General features: G+C 40.3%; 1 protein-coding gene across 1 annotated transcript; it reads left to right on the top strand.

Annotated features, from left to right (window-relative positions):
• The first annotated feature begins 260 nt into the window (after positions 1-260).
• slc12a8 (solute carrier family 12 member 8) lies at positions 261-18,200 on the top strand. Its single transcript, XM_075478742.1, has 14 exons — positions 261-396; positions 956-1,119; positions 1,246-1,392; positions 2,018-2,209; positions 2,336-2,567; positions 10,562-10,675; positions 10,779-10,866; positions 11,213-11,300; positions 12,467-12,613; positions 14,483-15,137; positions 15,227-15,324; positions 15,434-15,551; positions 16,378-16,438; positions 16,831-18,200. Exons 2-14 carry the CDS (start codon positions 985-987, stop codon positions 17,000-17,002), a joined length of 2,247 nt encoding a protein of 748 aa, XP_075334857.1. The 5' UTR covers positions 261-396; positions 956-984; the 3' UTR covers positions 17,003-18,200.
• Positions 18,201-18,385: the final 185 nt, after the last annotated feature.

Genomic DNA, 18,385 nt, shown 5'->3' with positions numbered 1-18,385 from the left:
TTGTTCAAAGTGAGATCTCTCGACGTCAAATTTGAAGTTCTTCGACTGGTATAAGAAATATTTCCATGTAGGTCCGCTTTTGCGGTCCAAAACTCCTGTCTCATAGGCTGACACCCAAGCATATTTTAGAAAATGACCGTTCAAATGAAAAAGGTATGGGTTTTTCCATCTTTAATCATTAAACAACTTTACTTAGTCCGGGATCGCTGCCAAGACCAACACAGGATCTGTGAGCAAATGCTGCAGCACACCTTGGAAAGGTGAGCAGTGACCTGCTGGAAGCTGACGTTGTCACACTGGCTGGATTCATAACTGAACATTACCGATATGTCATTTCATTTCATCCCTTTTTTCGTCTTTTTTTAACGAAAGCACCGAGTGATATGACCCTGAAAGGTAAGCTGTACTGAGAACCAAACAAAAAATATGTCGTTTAGTGACTGCACAGGTGGGAAGACTCACCGGCAGGAGCTTTTTTTAAATTTATTTAATGAAAGTTGACTGTTGTTTCATCATTTCGCCTCTTCTTTATGAACAGAGTTTCTCATTTAAGAGTGTTCTCGAGTAAGAGTGTTCTGATGCATTTTACCTATGATTGAAAAAGCAAAAATGGGCATTTTCTTCATTAGGTTTGGCTCCAAATGGTAACCTTTGATTATTAGCCATGCGCGTAACTGTTTGAAAAAAAGAAAATAACAATAAAAACCCACAAGTCCTGTGCGGTTGTTATCAGCTATCATTTACACCGCTGTTTGACTTGTCTTATTTCTTAGTTCAGTTCTCTTGAATTTTGACGTCTCAGTGTCATGAGACCCGACGCACACCCAGCTGTATCCGGGTGGCCTCCTGTCGGACCTGTTGCTGTTTTACGCCAGCTTGAAGACAAAGTCGCCTTGCTCCCTCGAGTGGTTAAAAATAAAACATATTGTTTCTCACCTTGTCGTTTTACATTCAGAGCACAGCGAGTAAAGTCTGCGGGTGGCAATGGAAACCCTGCCAATTGGTTGGACTGTTCACACCTGGGACCAGGAGAGAGATGGGACAAAGCTGCTGAAGGGCGGGTCTGCCGTCACCAACACAAACACACATGTTCATGATCTGTTCCACGAAGATGCTCAGGTAAGGTGTTTGGCAGCTCATATTCTGCTGCGCGTAATTGCATTAGAGTAAAGAGTTTTATAATAATTCTGATCTTTTGAAAGTGAACGTGACAAAGATTCCAGCGGCTTGCTTTTTTGTGTGCAGGGTTTTCACCAGTGCAGCCAGCCGTGGTGGAGGATCAAGCTGTTTGTATGGGAGCCTGTGCTTTTTGGCACCTGGGATGGAGTCTTCACTACCTGCATGATCAACATCTTTGGTGTGGTTCTGTTCCTGCGCACCGGCTACCTGGTGGTCAGTACTGCTGCACTGTTTATCAGATCTAATCGCACTCCTTCACCCAGTCAGAAAGGCTGCAAAACCGCACTGAACATAAAAAAAAGACAGGGTGTCAATAAATGTAAAGGCTCTTCCAATCAGACATTCAATTTCAGCTGCGATTATAGATATAAATATTCACCACTGATGACAATAGAATTTGGGTTGGTGTGTACACTGTGCAAAAGTCTGGCTGATTGAAGTGTAGCTGAGGGTGAACAGAGCTGACAACATCTTTACTGTTATACTTTATCATATCTAGGCTCGTGTTTGGCAAAACTGAAGAGTTTTCCCATTTCTGTACAGCTATGTTTAAGCATTTTATTTTTAGCTGCAGCCATAATAAAGTATTTTGCAATGATAGCTACAAAGATCCTTGGACTGTAATTGCTACCTGCTTTTTTTTTAGTCTCGCTTGACAGTTGGAATATACTTTTCCAGGCTTTCTTATCCAGAGCGAGATGCATCTTAACAGAAATTACATGCTTGCTTTTGTATCCTGTAAAATGCTCTTCATCCAGTCAATATTTTATGTAGTTGCTGATATTTATGTTTTATATGCCGGAATGACTCTGTATCATGTGTAATTTTGTCTCATCAGGGTAACACCGGCGTGCTGTTGGGGATGCTCCTCGTCTCCACGGTCGTGTTAGTTGCTTTAGTAACCGTGATGTCAGGGATCGGAGTCAGTGGGCACTGTGGTATTGGGAGTGGAGGAATCTACTCTATGATCTCCACTGTCCTGGGAGGCAGGGTGGGCGGCACTGTAGGCCTCCTCTATGTCTTTGGACAGGTGAACTTTCAGCTTGACCATTTTTTTTTTTTTTCATGTTAGTTTTGTTTGTAATGCAGCTCAAAAGTCTTGATGGAGTGCACGCTTTCATCTTCGTCACTCTCATTGCTGCCGTCCACCTTGCAGTGTGTTGCCGGGGCCATGTACATCACCGGCTTCTCTGAGTCGGTGGCCGAGCTGCTGGGTCTGCAGAATCAGTGGGCAGTGCGATGCATGTCTGCAGCAGTGCTGCTGGCCTTGCTTGGAATCAACCTGGCGGGTGTGAAGTGGATCGTCAGACTCCAGCTGCTGCTGTTAGCTGTGCTGGCTGTCTCCACTCTGGACTTTGTCATTGGCACCTTCACACACCTCGATCCAGGTAGGGTTGGGGTTGTGGGTATTCACTTCCTATATTTCAGTGTTTATAAATTAAAATAAACCCTTAGATTATTCTGTACTTGCTACAGAATTATATGAATATCAGAAAGTCTGAAGCAGCATTGCTTCAGACTGAATTTGTGATAAAAGAGCAGTAATGTCAGTCTTTGAATAATTTAAGGATGAAACATAACCTTTTTCTAATGGTATTTAAGAGCATTACTTCATAGAATATGTACAATTTAGATAATTGGTCTTTAAGTGCACACAAATGTGGTTATGATCAGAGTTCAATATTGATCTATCTAGATCTCTTGATGATGGGCAAAATGCATGAATATGTTTTTGTGCTTGGCCATGAATTACTGCCAAATCATTTTTGCACAGAAGGCAGTGCTAATAAGGCTCTGGGTAGAAATTCGATTTGTATTTGAGGAGTGAAGCACTGACAATTTAGCCTTGCTGCATTTGTCCAAATCTGAGCTGACAGCATTATCCACGTATATTTTGGAACTCATTCAGCTGCCTTTTGTCTTTTTTTGTTTTCATAATTTTGATGCAGGTTGATCTTAGATTTATATGTTCAAAGAATGCTGTTGCAGTACTGGTCGTGATTTTTCAGATATTTTTTTTGGCCAAGTCCTTTCTCTTTTTTAGTCTTGTAAAAGTTTCCACTTTGTGGGGTTTTTGCTCTCATCCACTCTCATCTATCTCCGGGAAAGCATTTGTCGTTTGGGGTTTTTCTTACCACGGAAAGGATCGTGTAATTTGTCACCACCATTGTTTTCAATGAAAGTCCAGGCCTTTCTATGACACTGAGCTCATCAACATGTTATCTTTCTCACAGAATGTACCAGTCTGTTGATACGACCACTCTTAGTGTCCCTGCTGTCTTTTTGATGGATTTGTTTTGGTTTTGATTTCTAAGGATGGACTCAGAGATACACAGAGATATCAGTCCACATTGTAATGCAGAATACTGTAGTGTATTATATAAGGTTTAACAATATGCAGTGTTACTGTATTTCCCTTCTAGAGTTTTAGAATGTTTTTGTGTAGAAAATAATATTTACATTTAGTTTTTCACCATAACAAAATATGGGGAGTTGCACTAAAGGAACCGTGTAAAGTTCGAATTTAATGGCTCAATTATCTCATCGTGTCTGTATTGTTTTTGGAATGCAACACTGGTTAATATTTCCAGTTCCACCAGTGCATTTCTTGCCGTCAGTCAAATCAAGGCTGCCGTAGAATCTGTCTGTGAATGTGACTTCTTCGTGGATAAAAAAAGGCATTTGATTTAACTGCATTCAAGTCGGTGAGAAAGGGAAATGAGACGAAGAGGACAAGAGGGAAAAGGAATATGGCCAGGAGTTAGGGAAAGAGGAACAGAAACACAGCAAGCATTCATTTAAGTTATTTAGATGTTGAGAATGATGTTTTTCTGTCTTTTGTGTTGTTTTTTGGACAAACTGCTTTTTTTCACCTTCAATTATTAATCCAAAAATACCCGAGGAAAGGAACATGCCGTTACTGTTCTGTTTATCCGCTGAACTCAGGTCTGCTCATGTTGTTGCAAGTTTCCAAAGTGTCACCACTTGAGCAAACTAGAACTAATGTACTGTAGCCTACACAGCTGAGAGGATAAGGGATTTATTTCAACCTCCAAAGGGCAGCCCGAAGGCAGTTTGTAAACCTCTGAACTAAATTAGTGTCTGTGACTGGTTCAGACCAGCAGGTGTTGCTCTAGTGTCACTAATGTTGTTCAGTCCTACTGAAGCAAGTACCGTTGAGCTATTTTCCTCCAGGAAGGAATTTCTTTCATTTAACTCATTTCGTGTTAGAAAACTTTGCAGAGTGCATTTTTTTCTGAAGTTACGCTCTGGGCTGAATTTGAGACTGCAATGTTTTTCACCAGAATTTTTCTTTATTAGAGGAAATTGTATTCTTTTGTTGGCCTGCAGGAAGTCCTTCCCCACATTTCCTGTTCTCAGTGATTATCAACTTCCTGTCCAGTGGGAAGAGAAAAGTGTTCCAGAAGTCAAGCCCTTCAGTGAATAACACATTTCGGGACACATGCATGCTCTGTCTGTCCTTCAATTGACAAAAATGCAAATGATAATAAAAGATGCATTTAAGTACATGTAGCATTGTTCTTCCCCAAACTACAAAACAATCGGGCTACTCGTCAAATGCTTGGCAGCAGTTAGTTTGTGCAAGATGAAGCTTTAGCACCTCATGTGCCACTAAAACCAAGCTCTGGTCCTGACACTACCACACACCGCTCAGCCCCTCCCACCACCCCGCCTGCTTTATAGCGCAGTTAGTAGAGGTCAGATTGCAGCTCTTAGGAACTGTGGGAGAATCAGCCACAACAGCTTCTCCAGGTTTTTCCAATTAAAAGCTGATGTGTGTTGTGGTGACCTCATTTTTGGCACAGGACCAACAGGTCCCCCAACAAACTGAAACGGCTCAGATTAGCATGAACTCACTGAATGCTGAGGCACATCCTGAAAGAAAAAGAGCCACCGCCAAAATGATGTGGTCATGGTTTGATAACATGTCTCCTGTGTGCACTTGGCAGTGCCGTTGCTCTAAGTTCCACACACTGTACAACCCCCCACCACCGCCACCATAGCTGAGCCACGTCTTGTCAGCTAAGCAATATTTTCTTTGAAAACTTAATATTTTGACTTGTCAGTATGCTCTGGAAAATTTGACATTTCAAATATTTTTCCCCTGCTCTTGTGATCAGAAAGGTTAATTGACACATTCATCAACCTTTGTGTCAGAGACTTAGATTCTGCCTCTGTGGAGTTTCAGTAACTTGTTTCTTAAGCAGAAATTGAAAGGAGTGATTGAGTCAGGGGGATCTTAGATGTTGCCTATGATTGTTACATTAATGATTTGACTTTTGTGGCACTCGAAAACAGAAAAAGTATCTAGTGTATGCATAATTTGTTTTGAGCCCCTTACTTATGATCTAGTGCTGCCAGTCACCTTCAGAAGCCACACAATTAGTTCAGTTAAGTCAGCCTGTCTGCAGTAAGTGTCTTGTCATCTCAGTATACACCTGCTGCGAAAAGGCCCCAGAGTCTAAAACGCCACTAAGAAAAAGGTATCGCCAAGTAAAAAGCACAGTAAACACCAAGAAGCTGTCTTGAAGTAGCCCGATCCGATGGTTTCAATGCAGCAAAATAGGGCTGCATTAAATAAGTCACTGGTCCATCCTGCAGCATCATAGCCTCTGAAGTGAAATCATAGCCTACTCAAGATAATGCTGTATCATCTTAGATGGGAGGAGAATTGATTTCCCACTTTATGTGTTGTGATTTATTTAGTCTGGCCAGTAACGTTGCCCACATACTGTCACACCAAACAGTTTAACCACAAACCCGTCTGATTGTAGTGCACAAATGAATTACATCTTAACGCGCCTCACCCTGTCCCAGTAATTGAAAGCTGTTCTCCTCACTGAGCAGGAAGGCATAATGGGCTCCTTGGGTCTAGGATTTAGGGTGTTAACCAGACTCACCCACATTTTTGCAAGATGACAAAGAAAAACTGCTGGAACTGAGATCTGACGCCTGCTTCTACTCTAGAGACCGTCGCGCCATACTTCTCTGTGATCCTAACTGTAATATATAGTTCGAATCAAACCAGCTCTTCCTATTGATCATCCCAGTGGGACCTGCCCCACCTCTGTGAAATTACAGCCCGCCCTGTACTCCATGCACAACAGTTTATACTGGTTAGTTTGTGAGGGTAAGAGGTCAGTTAGATGGAGGGAGAGGCCTCAGATGCTCATGTAATCCGACTACACATTCCAGTGTGCATCAGAGGAATGCTGCGCTCAATGGAGCCTCACTCTGCCAATACACTTGCTATACAAAGAATAAGCAAACTGAAATAAGGATTCTATCAGTGCAGCGTTGTTGCATGAAAACATGGATGATTATTAGACTTTAAAGCAAGTTTTCATGCGCCATCCTCTGGAGGATATCTATACTATATTTAAGCAATCCATCATTTTGAAGACGGATCACTTAAGCCATGTATGTAACTGATTTTAACATGACTTTTTGATGATCCGATCACAGGCGGTTGGATCTAAGTACCTGTGGGAATGCACTATGAACTCACTGAGATCATTTCATTCAGATAATGTTTGGAGGTGATTTGGGCTGCTTATTGGCCACATTCCTTTAACAGTGTGAAAGTAAATCTTTCCTGGGCCACACTGAAGGTTTCTGCCAGGATGTAGATAGATAGATAGATAGATAGATAGATAGATAGATAGATAGATAGATAGATAAATAGATACTTATTGATCCCGAAGGAAATTCAAGCATCCAGTAGCAAAACATAATAAAGCAATAAAAATGTTTATACAATTTTAAAAAACTATTAAAAAATATAAAGTGACCGTACAGATAGTAAGGAAATACAGAAGTGCCATCACTCAGAGCTGTTGTACAGCCTGATGGCCAGAGGGACAAAAGAGTTTTTAAGTCTGTTGGTGGAGCAGGATTGAGACAGGATTTGCTCTTGTTGTTCTGGTATCTGAGAGAAAAAAAATTACTATAAATTCTGAGTCCAAGCACACTTTGTCTATTATGATTGGAATATAAATCCATGTTTGTGTTCATTCATGCACCACTGATGAATGAAATATCTGCAAGTGCAGATGCCACCTTTTTTACCCTCTCTCCTTTTGGAGCTGAGCTTGGAATATTTCTGCTCATCAACTTAAACTGGAGCAACAGAGAGAGGTGGGGACACGCTGCACAAAGACATATACAGCTGATGGATGTCACTAAAGACTCTAGAGTTTCATTATGTATCGGGGCCGAACAGTTTCCAGTGATTCATGCTTTTCTTCACATGTCTGGTTCAGACTGATTCAGTGATTCTGGGAACAGAGGGAACTTGGAGTCAGATTAAAAGCCTCAGTTTGCATGTCTTGTTAGCAGAATCTGAAATTGCTGAATCTTTTTGTCTCTCTTAGCTTATTTTGCTCTCACTTTGCATTCATTACATAACATATTAGATAGATATGGTGCAAAATACAGAGAAACTCTCATCGATCACATGCCATGTGCACAACAGAAACTCAACAGAGAATCTTTGCCTTGCAAACATACACAAACTGGTCTTTATCTGTAGAGTGAAATGCAAGTGAGCATGTTGTTCCCACAAAAACGTGTCCTGAAACAAAGCATATATAAGTAAGGCTGAGCAGTTTGAATATGTGAACGCCCTTTCAAAGAGAGCTCAGTTGTGAGAGCTGGCAGAGTCAGGCTAACTTGGATGTTGGAGTATAATGTTGTAATATGGGTGGGGAACTCATGGTGTGGACATGGACACTGATCTGCCCTGGATTTGTTGGATCTCGACTGTTTAGACAGAGGGCGATCTCTCTGGGTCACAAAGTGGACAAAAGTTTGAGCAAGACCCATTTGATGTTTGTGTTTACTCCTCCTTAAACACAAATCACAGAGAACATGCACTCTCTGAATGAAGCCCTTTAGGTTTTGGCTTTGTCAAAAAAAAAACACAACACAGAAGAAAACTTTGATTCTTTCTCTAAAAACTTGGAAGCTGCTGAGCTTCTGAAAAGGGTGGCGACTTCCTTTTGGATAAACATGTCATTAATCTGAGAGAACACATTCTTTCCCATCGCAAGATAACCAAAGGGGAAATGTCCGGTGTTGTAACAAAGGCGGGTGGTTTAAAAGGCCCCCACCAAAACAGAACAATCTTCACTCACACATTCAGCAGACTGACCCAGACTGAACTGACCTGTCCTGTCTTTGTGTCTGTAAAGAGTAGCTCTCATTAACTTTGTTTATTTTAATCTTTGCAATGACAGTTTCAAATGAAATTTAGTTTGTTTTAGTGGTATAGCTGACCTCGAGGCAAAATGGATCTGTACTCTGTGGAACTAAGCTAACTACTGTATGAATTTGTTCTGCAATATTTTCCTAATCTTTAATATGTTGTGTATTTAAACATCTTGGATCAGATATTTAAATGGTGAAAAAAACATTCCTTTTCTAATTTAAAAAAATAAAATAAATGAAAAAATCCAGTGGTTACCACATCTTAGAATTAGTTATATATAACCTCAGATAAACAACAACACCTGACATATTGCTATCTGTCATTATTTTTACAAGAATTTCATCATCATTCTACCTTGAGAAAGATTATACACAAGTGGAAAACATCCAAGATAGTTGTCAGTCTTCTCCGGAGTGGAGCTCTCAGTTCATCCACCCCAAGCTCAGAGAAAGTGCAAAAAACAAAGAGCTACATCTAAGACTCTACAGCCTCAGTTAGCATGTCAACTGCTAAAGTTTATGACTGTGCAATTAGAGAAGTATGGCTTTTTTTTTTTTTTTTTTTGCAGGGGTTGCCAGGAGAAAACTTCTTCTCTCTAAAATGTGGCAGCGTGGCTTAGGTTTGCAAAATTGCATCTGAACAAACTAAAACCAAAGAGTTGAGTGAAAACCAAAGCATTTCAGCATATCTCATACTATCAAGCACAGTGGTGAAGAGAAGATGATGATTTGTGGTTGTTTCGCAGCCACAGGACCTGGACAGTCATTGAGTCGACCATGAACTACTCTGTACGCCAAAATATCATGAAATGAAATGGAACAGTTCTTAATTTATCCTACAGGGAAATTATAAAACAAGACAATGTTTTGCTGAAGAGGAAAGTGGACAAAAATTCCTCCCCAACCATGTGAGAGACGGATCACGCCATACAGAAAGCAATTATTTAAAGGCATTAATGCGACAAGCTATTGAATCATGGCAAGGGGAGGGGGGAGTTCACATAATGTTTCTGGAATTGTCCTAATTTTTGTAAATAAATAATGCCACTGTGTAATATGTTTAACAGAGGTTGTTGATGAGGTAACTTCACAGTCGGTGCAGCTGCACTTGCTTTTAGCAGTGGCTTTAAATGTGGAAGAATAAATTGTGTTTTTATACACAAATTAATAAATTATTGTGTTTTCCTACTATTATTCATAGCCTACAATTTCATGACTGATTTTTTTTTTATTTATTATTATTTATTTATTTTTTATAAAGCAGGATCATGCATCTGTGTTGCTTCATAAATATATAAGAGAAAGACAACATTTCTGTCCTGGTGTATTCACAGCTTTAGCTGGAATATACACAAAGAGTTTCACATCTGCACCATGGTATTGTATGTCTTTCAAAGGAAAATCGTGTGTATGACAGTTTCATTGTCACCCGATTTCATGTTTCACCAAAAATGCACTTTAAAATTTGTATTTATTTTTTTTAATAAAAGATGGAGAGTGGAACCATTCATCCAGCCATTTTCTATACACACCTGACCCAATTCAGGACCACAGGGGGCCTGGAGCCCCTCCCTGCTGCTGTTGGACAAAAGATGGTGTACACCTTGAACAGGTTACCAGTCCATCACAGGGCCGAGAGTGGACCAAACTTGATGAATTTGATTAATGGACTGGTTTAGGCCTCAAATCATGATAAATAAAGAAATCAAGGCGAACTATTGACTAGTTCTGGCCGTAAGAGATTATCAAAGTTTAGGGAGAAACTGCAACAGAGAGGAGATTGTCTAAACAAAAATGTTATCATGATTGTAGGCTGGTGGTCAAGTAATTCAGTATGACATCATGCTGAACAATAATACATTGAAGTGAATACTTTGAATGTTCTACGAGCATTCGCTGGTTATAAGTTTCTGTACTAGTTAGACCTCCTGGGACAATGTTACCTGCTTCAAAGGTGCATGGAGTGGGGAAAGGTCTCGAGAGGTCATAACTGTAGCATTGTGTGTGGTGTATATGCAACAGTTTTATTGTTTGACCAACCCATTTCAACTTTTGACTAGTTGGTAAAACAGTTAAGTTGTTCTGTATTCACTTCAAGTGTTGCTGGAGTCCTCTTAAGTTTCTGCACTTGTGTTGTCGACTCTTCATCTAGGACATGGTTTTATCGGTTATTCAGCCGGGCTTCTCAGCAGTAACACCATGCCAGATTATACCCCAGGAGAAAACTTCTTTACGGTGTTCGGGGTCTTCTTCCCTGCTGCCACAGGTGAGTAGACCCCTCCCTCCCTTACTGTTTTTAGATTCCACTGTTGCATCGTATGGTTGTGTTGCACATTTCTTGTGGTTTGTGTGTCTGTGGGCATGTATAGGGGTGATGGCAGGCTTCAACATGAGCTCAGACCTCCAGCGGCCTGAGAACAACATCCCTGTGGGAACGCTGGCAGCTGTCTTCACCTCGTACGACGGCACCCCAAATCCACCACCAGCACACACATAATAGAGCTAGATACACTACACTACGCATACAGACAATATCTTACACATTAGTTACATGTTCATATATAACATTTTGGTATGATTCATTTAAATGTGTAATATCCAGATGTGCACATTTCACTTTCACCATGCTCTCATAACACAGTGGTATCTTTTTCCAGTTTTGATAGAACAAACGAACCCACATTTCCAGCACGGTGCTATTAGACATTCACATATGAAGTTATTCTGGCTGATTTCTCCTATTTGTATTGAGAGAGGAGCAGTTGTTAATAATTCTGTGTGGTGTACTGTTGGTGACCCACAGGTGGTTCCTGTATCTGGTCTTTGTCTTCCTCTTGGGAGCCATCTGCACTAGAGAAGCTCTGCGCTATGACTTTTTGATAGCAGAAAAGGTAAACTCTGTTTCCATTTTAACATGTGAGGGAAGCCCTCAGCAGAGGAGGCGATGTGAGGGGATTCCCCACCGTGGCTCATGTCGTCGATTTGATGTAATTAGCTCAGGGTCTGACTTTGTGTCCTCTCTAAATCTTTGATGTTTCTTATTCACTGACAGGGAAACCTTAGGAGACACTTTTCTCTGGTTGAAGTAGCCCTCTTCACAAGCTCTGTCAGACTTTCTGTCTGGCTTGCCTCTCATTGGATATCTTGTGCTGACTATAAAGGGTTGACTGAGCTTGTAACACAAGTTCACAAAAAATTCAGACAATCTCAAACAGTCTAGCCTCAGTTTCTCATTCTTTTATGTTTATTCCTTATACTGACATTATAAATCCAAGCATGTTTTATGTAAAAGTTATATTATGTATTGGAAGTTAATACTCAGTCTTGTTATTTCCAAGTGAGCAGCAGTTTCATTTACTGTGCATAAATCAAAATCAAATTTATTTGTATAGCACATTTCATGTACAAACAATTCAAAGTGCTTTACATAAAATAAAAGCATTGCAGCAGGGAGTGGAAGAAGCATTACAAATACATAAAAGAATATAAAGAGAAACAAATAAAATCATTTAAATTCATTTAAAAACAAGCAACAGTCAAGATAAGTTCAAATATATCGTGCAGATTTCATGCATAGACACATGAGAAAAGAAATGTTTTTAACCTGGATTTAAAAATGTCTACATTTGGTTAAATACATACATAGTTTGATGATTGGCTTATGATCTTGGAATTCACAATAAAGCTTTAAAGACAGATTTTAGGTGTAAACTTGAGATGGGTCAGGCATTTTGAATTAACTTCACTCCCAGCCCTCAACTTCAAATGAACTCAGTCACGTGTGATCAGTGCATTGGCAGGTGTGGGCAGTTACTGTGTTATTCCTTTACAGCTCTCATGGATAAAAAAACTAATTGAAAATGATTTTTTGGGAGTTATTAAAATGCAAAGATTATATTTTTGCGTTAACCAATCGCACAAGTCTCCATTAGTGGTAACTTCTCATTGTTTTTGTAAGGGGCTGGCTGCAGCGGAACTAACTTGGGTGTAGCTGTTGTGAACGCTCAACCCCACCTCATCCTTTTTCACCCTCTGTTTGTTTTCTGTCTTCCTCCAGGTCTCCTTGGTGGGTTTCCTCTTTCTGCTGGGCCTCTATATCTCCTCCCTGGCTTCCTGCATGGGTGGCCTGTATGGAGCACCCAGGATCCTCCAGTGCATCGCCCAAGAGAGGGTCATCCCCTCGCTGGGCTTCTTGGGAAAAGGGGTGGGTGGATGGATGAATTTAGCCGTGGAGGAATGTTGGAATTGATGATGAGATGATTTCCTAACTTGGAATGAGACAGTGCTCTCAGTGAGCAGATTCCTGTAATTGTATATAATTTAATTCGTTGCTTTGGAGCATTTGAAATGGAACAGAAAGGTAAAAACAAAATAAATGCAGAATTTATTTGTTAAGATTATTCACATTAAATTAGCATACAGCTTGATTTCATAACACACAGAAAAACAGCTTCCCAAATTCTTAATAATAGCTTGATTTTCTATTCCTTACATGTGTTTGGGTTATTATCCCGTTGGAACACCTAATACTGTTTGGATAATGGTTTATGTTTATGTTTTCTTTGGTAGTTTTTGTTAACCATCACATCCACTTTGTGCAACCAGTTCCACTAAGATCAAAACAGGCCAAGAGCATGATGCAATCTTCACCAAGACAAAAAGCTAGCGCAGTGTTCATGGGGTGGGGTATAATACTGTTTCTCCTCCAGGCATGCATCGGGTCATTGTGGTTAAGTAACTCAGACGCAGTTCACGATTTAATGTTGTCATGTTAGGCTGAGAAATAGACTATGTAAGAAGGTTTATTTCTCACTACATATATTCATAAAGTAAAGTATTGGATAAAAAAAAGAGTCACCAGTCAGTTTACCTTCAAGCCACACTTTGACATAAATGGAGCATCTAAAGTCCGACCTTGTAAATTTCCCTAGAGACTAAGCTGTAGCTGTAAACTACTACATTTTGACAATATTCAGATACAAGTCATGTTGAAAAAGATAAAGTTAGCATAGACAGGATTTGACATATTGTAACCTAATGTGTGCCTTGCTTAGATGTATAGGGGGTGTGGTGCATGGACTCAGCAGGAAACAGTTACAGGACTGCCTAATTATAGAGCACAGGCTCCATATAACAGAAGTGAGTTGAGTGACTTCGGCAGCAAAGAGTTGCTACACACGGGCACACAGTCACGTTAACGCTGTGACCCCATCCACCCCAGTTTTCCTCAGGCTTGTCTTGGATGACAGCAGTGTTTGACCTCTCTCAGCAGGCTGGAATGAGGCCTGAGACATCTTGGCCCAAATCAAAGCCTCAGAACAAACGCAGGAAGGGCGACGGGCAGGGCCCTGCTCCGCTGTATGCTCTGGAGGCCTGCCAGGCACACAGCAGTCCTCCTTAAACGGTGTGATAGTTGTGAGGGAGTGAAAGCAAAGTGGTTGACAAACCACATGTTAAAATGATTTTTGCAATTATGAGGAAGATATTGCTATTGGGACACACACAGCCTCAAAGCCAGAAAAGTTGGGCCACTGTGCAAAATGTAAATAAAACCAGAAGGCATCGATTTGCTAATCTCATAACAATAGAAGATAGAAAACACACCAAATGTTGAAAGTGAGACATTTTACACGGCCATGAAAAAAATTGGCTCATTTTTCAATTTGATGACCATCATCTCAGCTTTTAACAACAGTCTGTAAACATCTGGAAACCCGGCCTTTTCTACTTCAAAGCCATGCTGTTGTAATAGATACAGGATGCAGTTTAGTCTTGTTCAAATTTGCAGCGACTGCCTTGGAAGAAAAAAAAACATCACCTGGGAGCATATATGAACAAATATTTATATACAGTATCTTTTTCTTAACATATAACAAATACTTGAAATACTTTGAATTTTCAGTTGTATATACATTACAAGTAAAAGCCTTCATTGTAAAACTGATATGTGCTAGATTGTTGACCAAATGAGCTACTACGCATTTTAATATGAAGCTGGTCCGTGGACTGTAACAGCAGATTCTTGTGTATTTCAGTGGTCACTGACCAACCTTTTGTTCTCTCTGGCTAACAGAAAGGCCCAAACAAAACTCCAGTGGCAGCCATCTGTCTGACCAGCCTGCTGACCATGGCCTTCATTTTCATTGGCCAGGTCAACGTGCTGGCGCCTATCGTTAGCATCAACTTCATGCTCACCTATAGCTTCATTGACTACTCCTACTTCAGTGTGGCCATGGCCTTCCAGCTTCAGTCCAAACAGAAGAGCAACACCATCTCGGGAAGAAGAAACCGGCGCAGGTCGACTAAGCAGAGCTCCAGACCACTGATTGAATCCACTCTCCCCAGCTATGGCAGTGGAGATGAGAGTCCGCGGAGTAAAGGCACTCTCCTGGAGTTCACCAGGGACATGGACCAGATCTTTCCATCTGTCTCAAAGCTTGATTCTGGAGCTGAGAAGAACCCCTTGAGGCAAGAGATGAGCAGCAGATCTCAGAGCAGAAAAGTTACTGCAAAGCAGAAACTGATGGACAGCTATGGTTTTGACCTGAACAGCAATGTGTCCTCAGAGGAGAAAGGGGAGGAGATGAGTTCAACTCCTGCTGAGGAAGGAGCTGAGGTTCAGTGTGGAAATGAGGAGCTCAGGGATGGAGAACAACCTCAAGTCAAATGCAGTTCGACGGATTGTGTTGAACAGGATTCATCTGCAGAAACTCACAATTACAATAGAGGTGATCAGATTTACTCATCAAACTTTAAGCCAGATGGAAGCATGTCTTGTAGATGTGAGTTAAACCTGTTTGTTTCTTCAATCTTTCAGATGCTGGAGGTAAAACAGAACACGAGAGCTTTGAAATCCAATCTATGCAGGATTCCTTCTTTACAAAGATGTGTAACCACTGGATCGCTCTCATCGGGGTAGATTACACAATGCATGCAACACTTATTACTTTTGTTCTTGTGGCTTTTTTTCTGATCACTTCTGGAAAACTGAATGATTAATCTGAACATATTTGTTTTCTTTCAGGCGCTGAGTTCCATATTGATCATGTTTGTTATTCAGTGGGTTTATGCTTTGGCAAACATACTAATGGCCTTGCTGCTCTTCTTCTACATTGGTAAAACAAGTCCTGGACTTCCTATAGGTGATTTCCATCTGCTCATTTCCTGGAATAGAAACTCTCAGTTTAGCTTTATGTGCATCTTTTTCACACTTGGCAGTTGCATCTAATGTTGCTGTGACTGTGCATATTTATTGCGGTAGACTAAGGGTAATTCCATTCAGTACTTTTGTTTAATTTAATATCTAAATCGCATCTTTATACGTCAGATATCTTTCAAGGTTACATTTGTTTTTGTTTTTTTCTTCCTTATCAGGTTACTGTCACATGAAATGATCACCTCTACTTACAGTTAGTTATTTTTTCCGATGCAAATTGAAAACATATGTAGTCCAAAAACTTGAGTAGAATGAGGGCTTTATATAATCTTTCAGTGTGGGCGTGTTACTATGCCACGAAGATTACTCCACTTTGTCTACAAAAAGGGCAGTTTTGGCCTCCCTGTGCTCCGTCATTATGTGACTGGCAGCATACTCTGCTGGGAGCTTCACTTGCGCTCTCTTTGCTCGGCAGCCTAGCAGCTGTTGCTGCTTAGGATTTCTAGAATTGCTGGATGGCACATTGTGCATCTGTGTTACAGCATGCCTTAGTTGCCTGACTCACAACATTTGCAAACATATGCACTCAAGTGTTAAACATTTGTCCCACAGGTGCGGGATGAAATGTCCCTAGTCTCAGTGCGGTCACTGGGCAGAGTCGCTCACGGCACCAAAGAGAAAAAGCACCATGTGTAAAAGTGTAGTTATATTAAACCCATAGTTAATTAAGCAGAAAATCATGTCTTCAAGACAAACTATAAAATTTGAATGATTTATTTATTTGTTGTTGTTTTTTTTTGTTTTTTTTACAGGTATTGCAGCTCAGTTCAGCTTCTTCAAATGGCTGAAGTCAACACTTAGTAGCATATGCAGGTATTGAATCATATCTCCTTATTGATCGGGGCAAACTGAAACTATGAAGTTCTTTTCCCACATTGTGAATGTTTTCCAAAAGATATATTTTACAATTTCAGTGGAATGTGAATGCATATGCGTAGACTTTAGTTTGAGGAAATTCGCATCCAGATACAATGAAGGGTTTAGCAATTATGGATCTTTTCTATTTTGAACCATTGATTCTAAGTGTGGTATTTTAATTAAGAAGACTACATTCATTGTACTATTATAAGTCTTGGTGAACAGAAAAATGAACAAAAACTGTCTTCAAAAATGCTTTAAATGTCAGTGATGTCAGTTTGTTTGTGTCATTTCCTGTACCATATTTTCAGCGTAAACTCTTTTCTCATTATTTTCTTGCCTTTCAGGGGAAAAGGAGCTCCCCAGGATGAGATCGTATTGACACCCTCTCTATCTGGGATTGGTCTCAAAACCAAGCAACTGACGGAGGAAAACGCTGACTTTGCCTCTCGTCACCGCTTTCACCAGTCCTCATTCATCCGGGCCGATAGGATGGTGCAACCACCGAGCCACAGATGACTCCCCGCAACCACATCTTCTGCGTCAAACTGCGCCTCGCGTTGCTCTGTGGGCCGTACACTGCTCACATTTTCTTTTTACCAAAGACTTTCAGTGTCACTCAGGTCATTTTCCAGTGGTGGTTCAAAGAAAGCTGGAGGTTTTCTTAGAGTTGCCGTGTTAATGTGACACTAAGGTTTAGTTCAAATAGATATAAACTCACTTCTTCCTGGATATGATCTATTTTTTTGTTGTATGGTCTTGCTCTGAGGATAAGTGACCTAGGTCTTATCTTTTATTTGTTGAATTTATGATTTATAAGTTACATAATAATAATACATTTATATTAGCTAACATGTAAATAAGAACCTAATCACTTAAGGGTTTTCAGTGAATGTGAACCATTTAGCAACTTTTCACGCGACAATATATGTAGATCCAGAAAATATACAGGTGAAAGGATGTTTTGTTATAATTTTGGCGATTTAACAAACAAGCCGAATGTATTCCAGCTATGTTCTTTGGGTAAATTGTGTGCTGCAGGGTTGACAGAGTCATATTTCTGCAACTTTTACCGGCAAAGCTGTGAAAACCACTTCCTTTCATAATTTGTTTTGTGGCTACCACATATGGCACACTGATACGTTATTTCCTTACCACTGATCTCAAGACGACGTTTCAGGCGTATCGCGTATAGGTGCTCGCTGTGAAGCAGTTTATATGATCCTCCCTTAAATCATCCATGCCAGTAACAACATGTTAACGCACAAACTTCTAGCACAGAGCGGGGAAGTTGACAGAATTTCAGTGGAGGCTTCAGCTTGATCTTGATCTACTCGGACAGGCCTGAAAACCCCACATAAATGTTACGCATTCACCAGTCATCTCTCTCAGGTTTATGCACCTACTCCTGACATAACATCACAAATTGGGCCTCTATCATGTTTGAGACTACCATGTTGATGGGCTGAAATGTGGGGTTTTTTTTGTCCGTTTTTTTGTCTTTGTTGTTTCTTCTGGTCTCTGAAAGCAAGTTTGTTAAAGACTCTCAACCATCCACTGGTGTGAAACACATTTAGTTTGTCTTGGAATAAAGATTGCCAGAGAAAATGTTTTGCCACGTAAGTTATGTTAAGATTTCATGTAATGCCACCCACATTGCCTTTAATAATTTTGCCATATTTCATTGATCCCTGCATACAAATGTTTGTCCGGCAAAATAAACCCATTCCTAATAAAATAGAATAAAAAAAAATGTAAATAAATACACCTGGCTTTGACATATGGACATATGGGGCTTTGTTAGTGGAACATAGTGTAGATATACAGTACCGTGCTAATTTATCTGCAGTCCAACAATGATCCCAAATTGCCAGAGTCATAAAGAACTTTTCTTCGGCAGCA

The sequence above is a fragment of the Odontesthes bonariensis genome, chromosome 12, assembly GCF_027942865.1.
Source record: "Odontesthes bonariensis isolate fOdoBon6 chromosome 12, fOdoBon6.hap1, whole genome shotgun sequence".
Classification (NCBI taxonomy): Eukaryota; Metazoa; Chordata; class Actinopteri; order Atheriniformes; family Atherinopsidae; genus Odontesthes; species Odontesthes bonariensis.
This window is presented reverse-complemented; position numbering and strand designations above follow the sequence as displayed.